Consider the following 20,067-nt stretch of genomic DNA (forward strand, 5'->3'; position numbering starts at 1 on the left):
AGAGGGAGGGGGCTTTTATTTAACCACTAACCGACTAGACACAGACCCACACCCATCCACACAAACACACTAGTCAAGGACAGGCAAGGTCATAGATCTCAAATCCCTCAACAGAATCATCCCTGGAGCTCAGTGTACACTTGGAGGAGGTTAGGATTGATTTGGAGCTTAATACAGAGTGTTTGTGCAGCTGCTGTGTCTGAAAAAGGACATCGAACCCCAGCAGACATCTTTTTAATTTATTTTTCTGCCATTACTTACTGCTCTTGCTACTTGTTTTCATTTCACTTGAGTGAGTTTCCAAATTACAAAAACATTTGCTTATGCCACCAAGCATTTTCCCTTTCTATACACATCAATTTCAAAATGTTGTTTTCGTAGAACAAAATCCAAACACATTTTCATATTCAAGCTAAAATAATGGTAACCCTAACCCACCCCAGTCTCTGGTTGAACAACACATTACTGCAGTCACGTCTACTTACTGTATTTGGGCTTGATTTCAGACCTTTCATCACTAATCCAGCCAAATGCCCGACAAGCACCCCACATTTACAAGGCACAAAAAGTAACGTCACAAACATATTATCTCACACCATCTTTGGTCTTAACACAAATGTTGACAGCTAAGTATGTTAAATTTCAGGAGTGTCCTTCACCATCCAGATGCAGGAAACACAATCTGACAATTACTACTGAGGCAGGTTTGGTTCTGTGGTGGAGAAAACAGTCGAGACAAACTGGACAATTATTTCGTGCCTGGCCTGAGACACACAGCAGGACATTGGTTGCTAAGTTGCTGCCGCTGACACACAAGTACAGAGGATTTTTATGTGTAATAACAGGAGCCTCATAGATTTAAAGACCTTATCTGTACTGTTGATCAATACACATTAATCAACAGTGATCCTGAAGGACCGATATTTCTTGAGCTCTTGAAGTCACTTCTTGACCTTGGTCCCAACTAAATGAAGTTCTGACTGGTCTGTTCACAGGCTTCTATCCTGTGAGGTTTCAGTATCATTCTTTGGTCTCCAATAGAGGTCAGTGTAAAGTTACTCATCCACACATTGGACAGGAGGGTGGTGTACTCAGTAGCGGAGTGTACTGAATCCAAGTGTACCACCACGGTCAATGTTTTGTAGAGAAACGATGTATACTGCCAGTCCATTGATGAACCTGATGGTTGACCACGCAGTGAAAGCAGGGCAATTAAAAGTAAAATTTCCATATGGAAATCAATAATTTATATATATTTTTTATTTAAACATACAGTTTTATACATACACAGACATTGCTCCTCCAGTAGATCTGTCACAGGGACTGAGGCGCGGAAAAGGCTGAAAATAACCTTGACCGCTGGATATAGACACATACCTGCACAGCATATTGTTAATTTAGCTGAGTGACATGTTATCTTGTTAAAAATGCATCTTGGTGGTAAAGCTTCATTATTAGTAAATCATGCATACAGCTAGAAGAAACTATGTGTGACAAAAGTGAGGGTTTTGAATAAGAGTGACGAAACAAGAGAGAAGATGAGCTACACACACACACACACACACACACACACACACACACACACACACACACACACACACACACACACACACACACAGTCCAGAAACTCAGACCAATAGCCCTAACACAGAGACAGAGTGGCATCAACCTCTATTATCTAGTCCCTATGCTGCTAACACAAAAGGCAGCCTGGAACAAAAATCCAATCAGTCCTCTCTGGGAGGATTTGCTCCACAGCAGTGCTCAGCAACACTGGTGTCTCTGCTGGTGACAAAAAAATAATCTCAGAGCCCACAGCCTGCTCACAGCCTGTTTACTGTCTTCGTCACATTGCCCTTTTAGAAGGAGAAAAGACAGAGTCTACGCTTTTCCGTTGTCATTTACTATTCTTTGAGTTTAGCACTCCCTCTCTCTCCCTATCTCTCTCTCTGCATTCAGAAACATGAAACACAGGGCTGACTGTGAGTACAGTGCGTGAAATTACTGTATTTGCAACACAGGGAATATTCACTTTAAGCATTAACAATTTAAGCTTGACAGAAAACAATCTTATGGCATATGGGCTAGAGACAGGTTTAAAATTATTCTTTGATGATGAATATTTTCTAAACATTTTGAATATTGTGCCGACCCTTTCTCCTGGTTCCATTCCCTAACATTCTCCAGCTCCTCGTCTGGTAAATTATCACACTCATTCCCCATTCATTAGCATGCTGGAGCTTATTTAGCTACGCTGCCGAGAAGCACTGTACAAAATCAACTGGAAAATATATAATATGAGGGAGCCAGTGTGCCCCTTTCCCTCCCTCCCTCCCATCCTTCATCTCCTTCTTTGTTTGTTTTATGTGTTTTCTTTAACCACATCCAAATGGAATTGTCCCCCTAAATGGAGACAAGGGAGATAAAATATGCAAATTCACAGAGAAAGGATATAATTAGAGCAATAATAGGGAGTGTTGTTTTCACAGCTGCTCATTTACACAAAAGCCTGATAGAATTTTTTTTTTTTTCAAATAATGGTCTTGTCTGTTTTGTGTCTTCTTCTTCTCTTCCTCCCTTAAGGTGTAAAGTCGTGTTGTTGTGCTTCACTAAAAATTTCTGCTGCTCTCCAGCATGAAAGCCAGTCAACCACAAGGTGATCGAGTCACCTAAAGATTTCTATCAGCTCAGGTATGTCTCACAGGTCTGGACATTAACAGGGTTGCATGCAAGAGGTTGTAGACCACTTTTCCAGTTTCCATAGATCAAGTCAGGCTGGACAGACACACTCCAAAAGCATGAGGTGAGGAAGAATTTTCAACTGCACCTGCCATTGCTTAAAATATTAACAATGCACAAGAGCAAAGGAAAGGATGCCTAGGTAGGTAGGTAGAAGGAAATATGCAGACTGAAGATTTTAGAAGATTTATGTTTTTAAATGACAGTTAGTCTGATCAGATAACATGCGAGGTTAACCTTTCATTTATCTGCAGCATTAATGACTTGAAAGATTAATGTTCCAACGCACACATGGATTCATCAAAGTCAAACAGTCATGGTACTGCCTGAGAAGAAATATGCTTTACAATGAAAGGATTTCATGGGATTTAGAAGTAGGAGTGTGACTTTTACTCCACCAACATGACAGAAGTCATGACTGCAGTGACTCAGCGGTAGAGCGGGTCGTCCAATGTTTCGTGATCGGCGCTTCGATTCCCGCTCCAGCCCAAAAACACCTGGAGTGTGAGATGACAGTGGGAGGTGTCAGCTCACCTCCGGACTACTGCCGAGGCGCCCTTGAGCAAGGCGCCGTCCTCCTAACAAGATGCTCATTTGGACACTAACTAGAGTAAATAAAAAATTAGTAAAATTAAAAAAACAAAAAGCAAAAAAAGATTCATCATAATCACATCAATAACCCCATCACAGAAGCATAAATGTCTAAATAATTACTGTATTCCATCCGTCCATCCATTCTCTTCCGCTTTACCCGCCACAGCGGGTCACGGGGAGCTGGAGCCTATCCCAGCTGGCTTAGGGCGTCAGGCGGGGGACCGTTTACCCAAATGCTTAGTCTACACAAATGCAAAAGCTCTTAAATGCGCTATTAAATGAGAAAAGGCCAGGCTGGTGCATCAAGGAAATTCAAGAAAACTCTGATGACTTCAAATTCACATTGAAGGCAGTTAATCTGAAGAAATCCCACAGCATCTTTACCTATTATACCTCTGATTCACCCGTCATCTGCTTTAATAAGGACGAAGCTTGTGTTAACAGTTTGAGTTTAGCATTGCTACTGAATTCTCCTTTTCTGAATATTTTTCTTGTTGTACATTTGAAAAACTAACAACTAGCTGTGGTACAAATAGAGGTCCATGCGTTTTCTGGTAAACGCATGGACCTCCTTGGTGGATGTGCTATATGTCTGGGCTAGGACTAGAAGGGTCTGATCTCAACAGGGTGGGCTACATAGAGCTAATACATCACCAGGAGCAGCCCAAGGGTAGCACACCAGCTTATTTGCCATCACTTGAGATACTACAGGAGGGAAACCGTAGGGATACTGCAGTATAAGTCATTGGCATAACCAGAGATGTACATCATACTGTATATCCTCCACCTAGCTGACACACATAACCTGTGAAGGCAACCAAATGCACTTCTTTTCATTTTCCAAACAAAAAAAAATGTATTCAACTCTTTCTTTCTTAATTTTTTTCTACACAAAGTTTACTTTTTGTTTTTATTTCAGTTTATGAGGCTAGTGTTTTAATAGACCATAAAGAGTTTGGTAGGGGAGACAACATACCTGCTGCCGATGGCAAAGCTTTCTCTAATAACTGACTTTCAACAGTCAAACCAATTTCCACCGCTCCTTATGCTCCTAATGGTGTGTTTGTTTTATTAACTGTTGCTCCTTCTGGCAGTCAGTGCAATTGGAAGGGCCATCATGGTTAGAAACCCTCATTTTCATGACAACTGTACCGGCAAATATGTGAAATATAACAAAGTTCATTTCACTATATTACCTCTGCAGACCTAACGGTGCCATGAACAACATGTTCTGTCTGGCGAAGTGCTTCTCTACGACACGTGTCAAACTCAACGCAAATCTGGCCCGTGAGAGCATAAAAGATCAGAGTGTCTAAAAGTAAATAGGTCAAAAGTGTGGTGTGACCAAAATTGCATTTCCCACAATTCAGTAATTAAGCCCATTTTAACATTGACTAAAATGCTTTGAACAAAGATAACGTTCTAAGTTGTGTATGGCCTTTTTCTTTATTCACTTGAATAGTTTGATCCTTGATTGATGGAGTTCTGTAGATTTCAGAACCTGACAAATTTAAAGGACTTATAACAGAGCAACAAACAAACACATTTTTTCCCCTGCAACTTTAACGTTTGTAATGTAAATAAGTAATACATTTAGAGTCATTTAACATTAAGGAGTAGTTACATTTATTTTACATTACACTGAGTTACATTTAGTTACATTTATAAGTCACACCTGGCCCTTTGAGGACAGCCGTTATGCTGATGTGACCCTCGGTGGAAATGAGTTTGACACCCTTGCTCTACGACACTCAGTCATATGAATAATATTTATTTTTTAATCAATTTCAGGTAAAATAAAATGCAACAGAATCAACAGACCAATAAGTGACTAGTTTTGTCTGCTAAAGAAGCTTGATGTAAGATATCCAGCTAATTTCAAAATATCACCAATATAGAGATATATCTCTATATTGGTGTATATATATATATATATATATATATATATATATATATATATATATATATATATATCCTATCTGTTACTCTGAAGGTTTCTCCAGCATTGCATCGAAACCTTTTCAGCAATTTATTATTAGGTTTGATTAGCAATTTATTATATAATAATACTAGTATTAGTTAGTAATAAATTAGTGTTGAGTGAATATGAATAAACATTTTTGCTTGAAATGCCCATCATTATTTCTTAGGTCATTATTCACAGCATATCGATGCTGAAGGAACGATTCAGACACAGCGGCTGGCTGTGCAAAACATGACCTCTGACCACAGAAATATGTACAGTGGTATCGTCTGGAGAGAACAAAGCAGGAACAGTGAGGAATATCTGTAGGAAGAGAGGCTCTAATGAAGAACATTTCTATTCTCTTCTGACAGAAACAACAGGGAAATGGAGACGCAAAGAGAAAAATGATGGAGTGAGAAAAGAAGGAACTGTGAGGATAGATCTGAGAAGAGCCTATTATCTCCACATGGCTTCGCTGCTTCAGACACACACACATGCAAACCTAAATAAACGTGTGTGTGTGTGTGTGTGTGTGTGTGTGTGTGTGTGAACAGTATTAATACATATATTTATATATATTATTTATATATAAATGCTGTATACACACACATGCACTCCCTCTCTTTATCTCAAGCTCTCAAATCTACCTGAACCTCATGAATATGATTGACCTTTTTTCCACTGTAATGCTGAGAGTGCATAAAGGGGAAAGGAGAAACTAAACAGAGGCAAGCAGAGTTAATTTAGAACAAAACATTATTGGGTGCTGACTGCAGATATGGGAAAGGACAACCTAATCGATTAGCTAAAAGAATGACAATTGCCTCTCAAATCAATGTCTGCACCCCATTTTCTCACTGTGAAATCCAAAGCCTTCTATAGAGGTGTTTTTGTTCAATTTTGTGCTGTCTGCACCTTTGTGTGTGTGAGAAATATTTGTACATGCTTGTGTGCATGCATGCGTACCTGGCTGTTGCTGTGGTGGTAGAGTTGCCAGGACTAATCATTATTTTGTTGTGGTGGAGCTGGAAAGGTCAGCAGTCTGAAATGTCAGGCTGTGTTCAACAGGAGCCAGATGCAGCCATGCTGCTCAAGTGTCCAATTAAAGAGGGCCGAGTGAAGTTTGAGTGGGTCCGTGTGTGGTAGTGAGACAGGAAAAAGTGTGTGATTTTTATTGTTTTCTTCCACTATGTGTGTAACAAGTATTACTGAATATAAAGTATACAACAGTTGATGTATGAAGTGTGAATCATTCGTTAGAGTGGCTAATGAGCACTATTAGTAGTAGAGGTCCTACAAAGGCATATCCTGATCAGATCTCTTTCTCTGTTGCACACAGTGCACCAGGACACCACTATAGCCTATTAGTTTGTTCCCACCCTTTGATTCCTCCTGCTGTCCATCCCATGAAGACAAGAAGGAGCGAGGTGAATGAAGCAGGAAGAAGGGAATAACACAACACAAGTGGAAAAACAACAAAGGTAATATGATAAATAAGAGGACGAGGAGCTGCTTACTACAGACAGAAATGCTTGTGAGTGAATGATGAGGAAAAAGGATGGAAAAGGCTAAATATCCTTTATTCTTCAGCTAGAAGGAGAGGGTTGTTTTGTTTCCCTATCAGAATAATTTGTCTGAAAACCTGACCGAGTCTTCATGCAGCCATCATAACAACCTTCGCTATATTCACTGTGTATGTGTATGCATGCCCACTCACCTACTGTGAATAGTAATAAGCAGCAGGGCTGAATAAAACATGTCTGCCAAGTTAAGAATATAACAAACTTCCCTTCAAGGCCAGACATAACAGAGTGCAATAATTTACACAGCATGCTGATCTCCACACCAGTCAGAGTAAAAAAGCTTTCAGCGAGAATAATTGAAAGCTTTTTCAGTCTGAGAATGACGCCTTGGCATCTAATGCCTCTCACGAGTGTAGATTAAACCCTACAGAAGGGTAGTCCAACTGTGTCCACTAGAACACGCTGTATCATCTACAAATGGGAGATAGCATAAGATTTATTCAATGGAATGACAAAGGAAATGTTTTATACTGACCGGTCTTTTCTTTTTACTACCTGCTCCCATCCATGAAGCAACAGAAATGACTGCTATCAGTCATTTCTGTTGCTTCATGGATGATATTCAGGTCAAGGGACCATGGAGGCCAAGGATTAAAGAGCCTTTATGAACACAGAAGAACCATAAAACATTCAGATCAAAGTCTTTGATTAGATAAGATCAAAGACTTGAGTACAACCCTGCCAATCTGACAGAACCTCAGAGAAAAGAGGATGTATTAACTCAGACATTAGTGGTTTTACTGATATGTCAACGTACAAGAGTATGAACAAACTGAAGACTGCCGGTTTCATAATGTCATATTGAAATAGTGATAAAACTAGTTGCAGGTTAAACTAGAACCAAGGCAGTCAAAGACTGCAACATCCCGCGACACGCCTGAATTCAAAATTTTACCCTGACCTTCTTGCATAGGTCAAAGACCAAAGGTTGTGCTCTGACCTACTTTCATAGATCAAAGAACTAGCTTTGATCTATGGTCTCACACTGGCTTCCTCCCTCGTCTTTCTATCTTATCCGGCTCCTGAGTGTACAAAAGTTTAAATTTGACCTTGACTTAGTTTTCTCAAGGTCAAGGTTATCATCTCATTTTCATCCCCTTTGTCGCCCGAGTAATGTGATTTTTGTTTCATCTTTCTATCTGCAACGGTTGCGAAGATATTTGGTGAAGAAACTAATGAACGGACGGACGAACACACGAACACTGACAATTACAATACATCACCGCTTTGAAGTGGGATGTAATCACCAATGGATTTTCATCAGCAATTTTCTCTCGTTTCTTCACGTCAGTGAATAGATTGAATAGAATGCAGTGTGGATTGGGTGGCAGTCGACAGTGTGCAGCTCAGCAACCCAATCCCTGGACATGAACCTGGTTCTTGGTACATAGAATGTCACCTTGCTGGGGGGAAAGGCACTGGAGTTTGTGAGGGAGGTTGAGAGATACTGTCTAGATATAGTCTGGATCACCTGTGCCCATAGCTTGGGCTCTGGAACCCAACCCTTTGAGTGGGGCTGGACTCTCCAGTTTTCTGGTGTTGCCCAGGGTGAGAGGCAGCGGGCTGGTGTGGGCTTGTTTATAGCCCCACAGCTCAACCACCATATGTTACAGTTTACCCCTGTGAATGAGAGGGTCGGGTCCCTCCACCCTTTGGTCAGGGACAGGTGCCTAACTGTTATTGTGGCCTATGAGCTGAATGGCAGTGCTGAATGCCCGGCCTTCTGGGCTCTCTTCATTCTCTTAACCTCTACTCTCTCTCTGGTTTCCCTCCATCAAACTCTAGAAGCCAGAACATCTTGCCGCTGCCCAGGCCTGAGGAACACCTGCACTGTAAACCTGCTAAATTAACCTGGTGTCCATGAGCCTCGTACGTACATTACTCTCATCAAAGCATATCAGATCATTCAGATACTTTCAGCATATGGGCCTTTGCATCCTCCTCGCTGTGACCATCTGTTCTCCCCAGTTTTAAAAAAAATTCTTTTTACTCTTCATCCGAGTGAATTCCTTGTTCTCACATCTGCCTCTGTATACTAAGAGACTGGCATTTATTTTACTACTGTAAAGGAGGTAATGTTTGTTTGTCGGGAGCCTGTGGCCAAAATGAACAATTAAATCTTAGAGGATAGCTGGATAAAAAAAAAGTAGATTATATTTTTCTCACTTTAACAGAAGTTTGAAGACAGCCATTTTAATGGTGCCCATGATGTGTTGGAAATTAAATAATGTTTCATTTAATTTAAATCAACTGCTGGGCCTTGGTGGAAGATTGAGCTTCATTGTATGCCCTTTTGATTAACAATGCAACTATGTGACATGTTTTCACATCAAGAAAAAGTTATTAAACACATGGCTGATGCTGGTGCATCCTAAACATTACTTGAACAAAGTGCTTTTGAAAAAAGCTGGAATTTCAGCCAGGTTTCATAAATACTCTTATACCACCTGCATACCACCTTATGCATTCTGAACAGTTTACACTTTCAGAAAAAAACTGATTATGACAAGACTGCAAGAGATTCATAACACGAAATGAATTCTATCATCGACAATCGACATGTTTAGAATGGATAAAAGAACTGTTTGTCAGATATGAAGCCTTACCGCTTCATAAACTAAAAATAGCAACACTAGTTTCAAACACACAACATTCTGTGAAGCGTCCTCTGGCAGAATTAACTAAGGTCACCATAGCCACACAACAGCAGCACAAAGGGCTTTATTGTTTAACTACAAATGTTCTTCTTCTTCTTCATCTTTCGGCTTTTCCCTTCAGGGGTCGCCACAGTGAATCAGTTGCCTCCATCTAACCCTGTCTTCTGCATCCTCTTCTCTCACACCAACTACCTTCATGTCCATTTTCACTACATCCATAAACCTCCTCTTTGGTCTTCCTCTAAGCATCCTGCCTGATTAACTACAAATAAGAAATGCAAATTCCGTGCAAATAACCCAGGCAATGATTTTGTGTATTATTGGTAACATAATGGTATGAATATTATAAATCTTCATTTGACTAAATTATAACAACATTTTGAAGTGTTGCGAGAACATGTTAGAAAAAATGTTGATGATACAATGTTTGTCAAACCTGTTGTATGTTAAGCATGTATGAGCTTTCACAAAACATGCCATGGTGAAACGGTTAGAAGGTTTGAACGTTTCATTTTCCTTGATGAAACTAGGCAAGCAAGGTATCAAGGCTACAGCCTGTCTCAATGCATTTTGGCAGAATGTCCGAAAAGGGGGAAAAAAACCTGACATATTTGATGGCTTATATTCATACTGAAAATAAATCACAATTTTACCATGAACACTAATGTTCCTTATTAAAACGCTTAAAACAGCAGTGCAGTGGTGTAGACGTGTGGAGGTGTGGAGGTGTAGTGGTGTAGAAGTGTAGTGGTGTAGAGGTATAGTGGTGTGGAGTTGTAGAAGTATAGAGATGTAGAGGTGTAGTAATGTATAAGTGTAGAGGTGTGGAGTTGTAGAAGTATAGAGGTGTAGTGGTGTAGTGGTGTGGAGGTGTAATGGTATAGAAGTGTGTGAGGTGTAGAGGTATAGTGGTGTAGAAGTGTAGAGGTGTAGTGGTGTAGAAGTGTAGAGGTGTGGATAATGGATAAGGTGTGGAGGAGTAGAGGTGAAAGCCGTGCGTCTGAATGATGTGTTTCTGTCAGAAACATGGATGAACACTGGTACTGGATTTCTCATGGGGGCATCGTTACTCTCTGTCAGTGGTGCTGAAGAAGATGGTGGGACAGACTTACGAGAGTTGGTGATGGTTAACAGGTCAAGACGCCGTTGTTGCTGGAAGACAAAGAGACAACACAGTTAGACAAATGTCCTGAAACCATCAGCAATTACTTGGACTTTCAGAGAGAATCTTATTAAATTACTTTCACAGAGGATATTTGCATTTTAAATGGCGTCTGTTGTATTAGTCTGTTAGCACAGGAGGGTATGAGGGAGGAAATGACTAAAATTTGAAGTGCCTTCTGATAAAGGGGCCTTTCCAGGAATGTTCTCGCTTTCTATGAGATAAAGCTGTTTTCATATTTTTTTGGCACAGGCACTACTTGACTGATTTCATCATAGAAACCTGAATTAAAGGTTTGGCATGAACCAACAAAAAACCTACCGAACAGCTGATCTACATAGATGGGTTTAAGACTTGTTGAAAAATAGGACTTTTTTACAATTTTTTAAAAAAATTGGCTTTAACTACTGGATTACAGTGACGCTGAATAGAAGGCTTGGACTTGAAGTGGACCTTGTCCACATACATGCATTATGTTTCTAAGGGAATATAAACAATAAATAACAGACCTGATACATAATGGCTATGGTCAGTCAGTTGACTGTTACTAATAACAATAAATATATTCATAATCTACTCTTTAGAATCTGTTTGGTGATGTTTTGCTCACTACAATAAAAATGCTAAATCATTTTCTGGCTAAATAGGTATGTTTGGATTCTTTGGCCAATGTATGTTCAGTGCTCAAGTGAGGGCTATTCTTCCTACAGAATATTTTAAGATACTTTGTCCAAGTCAGAAAACTGTACTTCTGTTGGCACTAGTCTTTGTACCTAAAAGCTTTTACAATTAAAAGTCGCTTCCAAGAACCCTCAGATTTGGATGAAATGCATCTGAATTTGAGGATGTTCTTGATGTTGGATGAAGTCTAGATTAGGTGGTGGTAGCTGAATACCCCTCAGTTTAACCTGCTGCCATACCACACACACTAGCTATATTCTGTTTCACACACACACACACACACACACACACACACACACACACACACACACACACACACACACACACACACACACACACACACACACACACACACACACACACACACACACACACACACACACACACACACACACACACACACACACACACGATTGTTGAGCAATGCAGTAATCAACACCTCAACCATCCTCACCCATCAGTCCCTCAGGACAGAATAACTTCACATCCTAGAAATAGATGAAGGGTCTGTGAGTGTGTGTGTGTGTGTGTGTGTGTGTGTGTGTGTGTGTGTGTGTGTGTGTGTGTGTGTGTGTGTGTGTGTGTGTGTGTGTGTGTGTGTGTGTGTGTGTGTGTGTGTGTGTGTGTGTGTGTGTGTGTGAGACACGGAATATAGCTAGGTGACAGTCAAATCCAGCTTCTAGGACCAGACTGCATTAATATTCAAGCACTATACTAACCAGTTGCTGTGAGGGATAAGACTCTCAGCATGCTCCTTCCTTCTCTCCTCACATACAGTGCTGTCTGCTCTTAATTTAGTTTTTAGCACATGCAAGAGCAAGTACTTTATAATATACAACATGAGTAGAAAGACATCCAGTCGTTGTTGGAATAAATTTGAATACAGCTTTAACAACGCTGTAAAACTACTAGTATTGCTTTGAATTTTTTTCTGTTAAGTAGGTGCAATAAAAAATTAAAAGGGGGAAATCCTTCCAAACTTCAGGGAATATTCCACACTCCACAGACCAATGCCCATCCCAAGTATTGAGTCAAATTCAGAATAGTATTCTTGCTTTGAAGCAAGACAGTGCAAACCACTGAAGCACTGCACTGCACAATCGCTCCGGACAGAATGCAAGGTAAGCAGTAAAATATCTTCATGGGTTATGCTACATGTTGTTTAATGAATAACATGATACTCATCTTAAAGGAATACTGTGATTAATAATTTGATGATTTATGATTGCCTTTCTATTGACATTTTATTTCACCTTGATGTATTGTTGCCTATAGATTATGTGAACAGACATGGCTGCAGTTTGTTGTGAAGAGGAGATGCAGGGGTGACCATGTAAGCAGCAGAGGTCACTGTGACAACAAGAGAGCAAGCTGAGATCACAGCAGTACAGCGCTGCACATACAGCGATGCACACATAGAGTCACAAGCACACATAGCTGCCGCCAGCCCAACCAGGAGGACTCATGCACATCCACAGGAGTCTACTCTGACCTGTAGAGACTGCTGACTGCCACAGTTAGCCAGATATAGAGCCACGGTAGGAATCAATAACATCAGAGGAAGATTCACAACTTTAGATGTTGCATTTCAGGACATAAAGCCTCGATGAGAGCCTTTAACTACACCAAACACTGTTAATGATAGAATCACTACATAAACACTTAAATATCTTCAGCAGTCTTTTTTTAATCAGCAGTTATTAAATAATTTCTGATATTTGAGATATTTATCAACTTGTTTTCACACCAACTTGTTTTCAGATTTAGTTTTTATTTTGTCCTTTTTCTTTGTCATTTCTTTCAATTACGAATTATTTATGCTACATAAACAGATTATACTACACAATCATGATAAAAAGTTTCAAAGAAATGCAGATCTACCCACTCCAAACTTTCTGGAAAGGATTTGCATCACGGAGGTTGATGAAACATCATTTGGATTATGGAGCGCCCTCTACTGGCTGTCAAGCTCTCTGCAAATGATGCTCCAGCATTAAGTTCATTGTATGAATGTGAATGAGAGTAGATTTATGGAATCAGGTAAACATATGTGAGCCCAGAACATACCAACAGACACAAGGCTACACTTAAGAACAGCTACCAGATGAGAAGTGTGAGTGGCATTCAGCCCGCCAGTACTTATATCCAGATAATGACTCTGTGTATAACAACATACCACCACCGCTCTCTCTTCCTGCCGGTTTTGTTAGTCCTTAACATGGATAAGGTGCTTAGTACTCTTTAGTCAAGAGAGACAGAGGAGAGAGGGAGAGAGAGAGAGGGCGGGGGGTGGGGGTGGGGGTATCTGACACAGAGAATTACATTAGCAAAAGCATTTCAAGGCAGAAAATAGGATTGAATTAATCTTTACCAAACGACGCCAACAGCTGAGGGATCACACCCTGGTTGAAGCCAGCCTCAGAGAGGACGGTCGCAACCCTTTCCCTCCCATAATAACCCGACACATACTGTAACAACTGCACTGTGTATATACTGTATATTATTGACTAAATGATAGATTGATTCCATTCCTGACACACTCACTACCAGTTTGGCAGGATCTCTGTATGGACACTTGAGTGACTGTTAGTGTTTTTTGGCATTTGAGTGCAGACAAATATTTATGAATGGTTAAATTCAAGACCAGTCCAACACAGTGAGTTATACTGAACACCACAAATGTTTAATCATTATTTGCAAAACCCCTCTGGTTTACTTTACTGTACCTGGCAATAACCTATTTTCTGATTCTGGTTCAAGTAAACAGGTGTTTTTACAGGTGAAACTATACTGAACTTGCTAGTTAAAGAATTATTAGATAAGGAACCAGGAAGTGGTTGGGAGCCAGAGGTAACTGCCAGCCAAGTTGTCACAAAGATCCAGTCAGCATGGACTACAGCAGCACAGTAAACAATAACAATATGAATGAAGAAACTGGTGTCTCAAATCATATTAAGACACTACAGCATTATATGAGAACATAATTAAATTTTATTGTAAGCTGACCGAGAAGCCTGCATCAGTGCTTCTATTCTTGGGTGTTTTATGAGTGCAGGTTGTGATAAAGTTCGATCTTTACCTCCATAACTGAAAAAATGCAATTGTGCAAAGACTTAAAACTGATGGAAAATTGATATTATGACTAGGAGACAAACTACTCCTTTTCTCTTTAAATGCTTATCAGATTCCCTTGTTGTTTTGTTTTTATTTCTCGCTCCTGAATATTACTGGAAAAAAATCTTATTTAATCTTACATTTTTTTGTGTCATCACCATCAGAGTCTGATAACTCCCAGACTACTCAAGAAATCAATAATATTTAATCATTATAAATGCATTCATTAACAAAATTAAACAGCAGACCAGATAGTAAACTCCTCCTCCATGCTAATCTGGGTGGGTGGGGGTAGGGGGTCAAAATGGAATGACAGTACTGGGAAAGCCATTAATGTACTAAACCCCTTCTCCCTCACAAAATTAAATATTCATGCACAATCCATCCAAAACTCATTCGCACACACTTCCGCCAGTCAATTTACTTTTTATATTTTCTGATTGTTATTGCAGAGAAAAGAGAAAAAGGGGAAAAAAAGACGAGCAGAGAAGACATCAGTGAGTCATGGGGAGTAACTAAAATCAAAGTCATCATTTTATAATTAATTTCAAATAAATTAAAAACTAATAGAAGCTACATTACTACTTCTACTTCTTCTTTGCAGTGCTCTTCACTCTGTTAACGAATGTTTTTAATCTCTTCTTCTTCTTCGCCTTGCAGCTGGGGCACCGCTTGGCCTGTATGGACCCCCCATCAGGGTTTCTAGCCCAAATCCAGACCAAACTTGTTAACTTTTTCTGGGATGGGCTGCATTGGGTGCCTCAAGGAGTGTCGTTTTTATCAAGAGAGGAGGGGGGACAGGGCCTCATCCACCTGGCTAGCAGAACAGCCACGTTCAGATTATAGTTCATCCAGCGGTTTCTGACCGGACCAGCGGATCTGACGTGGAGAGAGGTGGCCAGCTGCATATTCAGATGAGTGAGCCACTTGGACCTGGATGCTGCTCTATTTTTAATGGACTCTAAGTTTCTAAAGTTTAAGGGTTTGCCTCCGTTTTATCATGGTGTTTTTAAGTCATGGGCCCTATTTAAAAGCAGCCCAGGAAAAAGCTCTGACTCTTTGTTCTGGTTACTGAAGGAACCACTAGTGCATGGGGCCAGGCTGGACGTCTGCAGTGGAGCCACACCTGGTCTGTCTGCAGCGCTTTGCAGAACCAGGACCCTGACCCTCCAGCAGCTGGTGGACAAAGCCGGGCCAGCGCTGGCGGATGGCCAGGCTGTGAGCGCCCTGCTGAACATCCAGTCCACCAGGGTGGCTCAGAGGGTGCTACAACTGTGGAGGCAAAGACTCTCCGGGAAGGAGAGAAGCCTCCTCCTGGACTATAGTACAGGGACTGTGCCGGGCAGCAAAGATCCTTTCCCTGAGGTACACATCAGCCCCCTGTTTGGAGAACTGGAGGGTCCTCTCCTCGGAGATGAACGAAAAATCAGCCTGCACACAGCCAACAAAAAAAATACTGTACAAACAATGTGTAAAAGTAATCAACAAGAAAAACCTGTGTAACAGAGCCCCCACTACCTGGGCCAACAAGATGACGGGAAATGGACCTGACCCGCAGTGGAGACTTCTATACAAACTCCCCCTCAAGAAAAAAACAGCCGACCTCCAGTGGAGGATTTTACGTGGTGCCGTATAATGTACTAATTTTTATATTGTATTTCCCTTTGTTTCTTGGTGTTTAATGTTTTTGAGTGTTTAGTGTTTTTGAAATTTCATCTAATGAAAAATTGTAAAATGTGCTAAATGTTCTAAATGTCAAATGTGATTGAAGTTTTTTTTTAATCTTCTAATTTAATCTTCTTCTGAGGCACTTTAGGGCTTCATCTAATGTAAAATTGGAAAATGTTTGAATGTGAAAGTTTGAAAGTGTTTTTGCAAAAATCAAAAATCTTATTATTATTATTATATAATTATTATTTTTATTATTAGTTGTAGTAGTAGTAGTAGTAGTAGTATAGTACTAGTAATAGTAGTAGTGGTAGTTGCAGTAGTAGTATAGTAGTAGTAGTATAGCAGTAGTAATAGTAATAGAAGTAGTAGTAGTAGTAGTAGTAGTAGTAGTAGTAGTAGTATAGTAGCTGTAGTAGTAGTAGCAGTAGTAGTAGTAATAGTAATAGAAGTAGTAGTAGTAGTAGTATAGTAGTGGTAGTAGTAGTAGTAGTAATAGTAATAGAAGTAATAGTAATAGTATAGTAGTAGTAATAGTAATAGTAATAGTAGTAGTAGTAGCAGTAGTAATAGTATTAATATAGAAGTAGTAGTAGTAGTAGTATAGTAGTGGTAGCAGTAACAGTAGTAATGGTTGTTGCACCTGTAGTAGTTTTTATATTTCACATTAATGTAATGGATCAGTGAAACAAACACTTGTACCTGATGGCAGTGGAGTCAGACACATGGGGACACAGACATTATATTTTTAGATGATGTCAGACTGACACAGTTAAAACACTGGACTGTAATACACCTGGACACAAACTAGTTTGGTGTAAACAAATATGAGACGGAACTATCCAGTTCTAATTATCTGTATGTTACTGACTACTAGTGAGCTCCTTCACATACAACTTGTCTTGTCATCAACTGTTAAATGAACTATGACGACTGCCTTATTGAGTTAATATTGCTTTATAGGCATGGACTGGCCTCGTGACATAATGTTGCGATCCTTATTTTTCCCCTTTGTTCTCCCCCTTTGATGAAGTCACATACAGGAAATAAGCACCTGGATCCAGTTCCACTGTGCTCCCCTATGAACCAAGGCCACACTCACACATGATCAATAATCCCCTGCCACATATCCAGGATGTTCGATGGGGTTAGGAGAGACTGAACCGTAGTCAGCACGCTGACTCATCTTGCATCTTCCTATGGTCACTTCTTCACACTCACTACTCTCTATTCTGCATTTGTTTAGGCAGCTATTACCTCACTGCCACACATCTGATGTCATCCGTAAGTGTCTCAGCCTGTTTGTGTAACTCATCTTAGTCATTGCTCCTTGGTCCCTCCCATGGGGAGGTGAGACAAGAATGATCAAAAGGGATGAGTTTGTGTTACGTGATGCTGGGCGTGGTTGTCTAGCTGACAAAGACTAAGGGGATCATAAAGTCAGAGGGATACAGAAGTTCAGGATGGCTTCGAGGAAGTCATCCTAAAACCCAGATGCAATATCTTTAGATGACATTTTTTCACATTTATACAGTAATATACAGCATATTTAATATATGTTGTACATAACATTAGACATTTTTTTTAAAATTTACAACCCAAAAAATATTAAAACAATGACACTGTGGGTAGAGATCTGTGCAGATAATACAAATCCTGACCAGAAGACCTTAAATACTTGTTGAACATTTGCTGAAAATGAAAATAAAATCTATCGGGTTCTGTAGGAAAATGGCTACTGGCTGGTGAAAATGTAACCATCTGGATTTGCATGTCTCACAGTTTGGCGTGGCAGTTCTGGTGTGTGGCAGGGAGAGGCCAGGCTGGTGGGTGGAGCCACGGCTCCACACCTGAGAGTCATCCACACCCCCATTCTGATCGTTCACAGCTGAACATTGGGGTTATCGTGAGGAGGCTTTTTAAGCCTAGCTCAATGAGAGCTAGGTGCTGGTTCGTTTCTCTTGTTTGGTTCCTAGAAGTCTGTTATGTTTCTTGCCTGTCTTTCAGTTTTGAATAAATCATAGATGGAAGATTCGCTTTTGGTGTCCTGCACTTGGGTCCATATCCCGCCTCTCGTGACAGCATGACAGCATAAAGTAATGTGTGTTACGCTGCTTAGAGGAAGAGGCCGACAGCAGAGGGGATGAAGAGAAAGGCTTTGGTGCGTGACCAGCAGTCCTTGTTTAAAAATATAACAAACTAAATGAAAGATTTATTCCTTCTGAGGACAGAGAGCGGCTTCCTCTTGAGCAAAGGGAGAGGACGGCCATGGCCACCTGCACAGAGTTCCCTGCTGCCACCTCCGTCACTCCCCCTCTCACTAGGCAGGATGGAGGCAATCACAGAATCAACATCAAGCTGGTGCCGTTAAATATGCAGTAAATAGTTTCATATGAATATGCAAGCTTGCAAACATACATACTGCATGCAAATGGTCAGATAGAAACAAAGGTAGTCAGTCTGCCCAACTGCATTTTTAAAGTCTCACTCTGGACGAAAATATTTCAGAATATAATACGGCTGCAATAATGTGGACATATTAATGCTTAATCAATTCACAGATCATCACAAGTTAATGAATGACTCATGAGGAATTAGATAATGCATTAATGTTTACTGCATCACCAAATAATAAAAAGTACATCTAATGAGATAGATGAGTCATGCTTTAAATCCTATTAATAAAGTCTGTCAGTTAACTACACCTATTTTGACAAAATTAAGTAATACATATAATTTAATGAGACATAATGTAAAATTCATTGGACATTACAACATCAGTACTTAATATGTTAGTAGTCAATGCAATTCAAGTAAATTTCCTTGTCTAGACCATTTTTACAGTGAAGACATGTGCCTCACGAAGTCATTATTACATCATTATACTTTCACTAGCGGGAACCCGTGGAAATTGCGTGATAAAACAATAATGTCAGACTTCATACCAAACATATGAAAACAAATGTATTGGTATTATAAACCAAGCGCACCCAGCGTAGTCAAAAATCAACATGGTGACGTAATGACTTTGTGTTAGCAAATCATGGATTGCGCTGGGGAGGCAGTGCGAAGCCGTAGATGAATGTCAGCAGGCTAACTAAAGAAAGAAAGCTAACTAATTGTGGGATTGGGAAAAGAGCTAATGTTAAAGGAAAAGGCACCTGTCAAAAGTGGAAAAGAAATTTTAGAGAAGTGATAGATCTATTAGCATGACGTCATAGCGGTTTTCGTTGCAGGGAGACGCCCCCCGGATGTAAAACGTTTCGGTTACAGCGTCCACAACGACAACACATACCCGGCGTTTTCAAAAAACTTCCCTTTGGCCTGCGTTTTCGTCCCGGATATTTGCGTTGTTGTGTGGACGAAAGGTGTGACCGCAACAAAAAGCCTCGCTGCACAATGCTTTACGCCATATGGTTCACATGATTTCTTCTGGCAGATACGCCGTAATTGGTTGAGCAGTAGTGGGTGGAGTTAAAGCGTGACACTGTGAGGTTTTCAAGTTTTCAAATATATAGGTGGGGAAATAATCAATTATCATAAGAAAACAAAAATGCAGTCAGTACATCTGTCGATTCAAAGTTAAAATGGGTTCAAGTCCTGCAATCCACTACCACAAGAAATCAATTCAGAAATAAATCATCAATGGTTGTCACTAATCATTAGTGTATGGATAAAATCGTCAATAGTTATTCATCCATTTATGGATGGATGTGGCGGCAGTGGCTCAGTGGCAGAGCACGTGGTAGAGCGGGTCGTCCAGTGTTCTGAGATTGACGGTTCAATTCCCGCTCTCGCCCAAAAAAACACCTGGAGGTGAGCTGATAGTGGGAGGTGTCAGCTCACCTCCAGAGCACTGCCGAGGCACCCTTGAGCGAGGCTCCATTCCATTTCAAACCTCTA

At 40.3% G+C, this 20,067-nt stretch overlaps 1 protein-coding gene across 1 annotated transcript in view; it reads right to left on the reverse strand.

The window, feature by feature from the left end:
* The window catches only part of agbl4 (AGBL carboxypeptidase 4), a 285,402-nt gene that overhangs the window by 76,452 nt on the left and 188,883 nt on the right, over positions 1 to 20,067 (reverse strand). The window contains exon 6 of the mRNA XM_068318744.1: positions 10,652 to 10,691. Within this exon, the coding sequence (XP_068174845.1) occupies positions 10,652 to 10,691 (40 nt within the window). The remainder of the gene's footprint in view (positions 1 to 10,651; positions 10,692 to 20,067) is intronic.

This window comes from Antennarius striatus, chromosome 7, assembly GCF_040054535.1.
Source record: "Antennarius striatus isolate MH-2024 chromosome 7, ASM4005453v1, whole genome shotgun sequence".
Taxonomy (NCBI): domain Eukaryota; kingdom Metazoa; phylum Chordata; class Actinopteri; order Lophiiformes; family Antennariidae; genus Antennarius; species Antennarius striatus.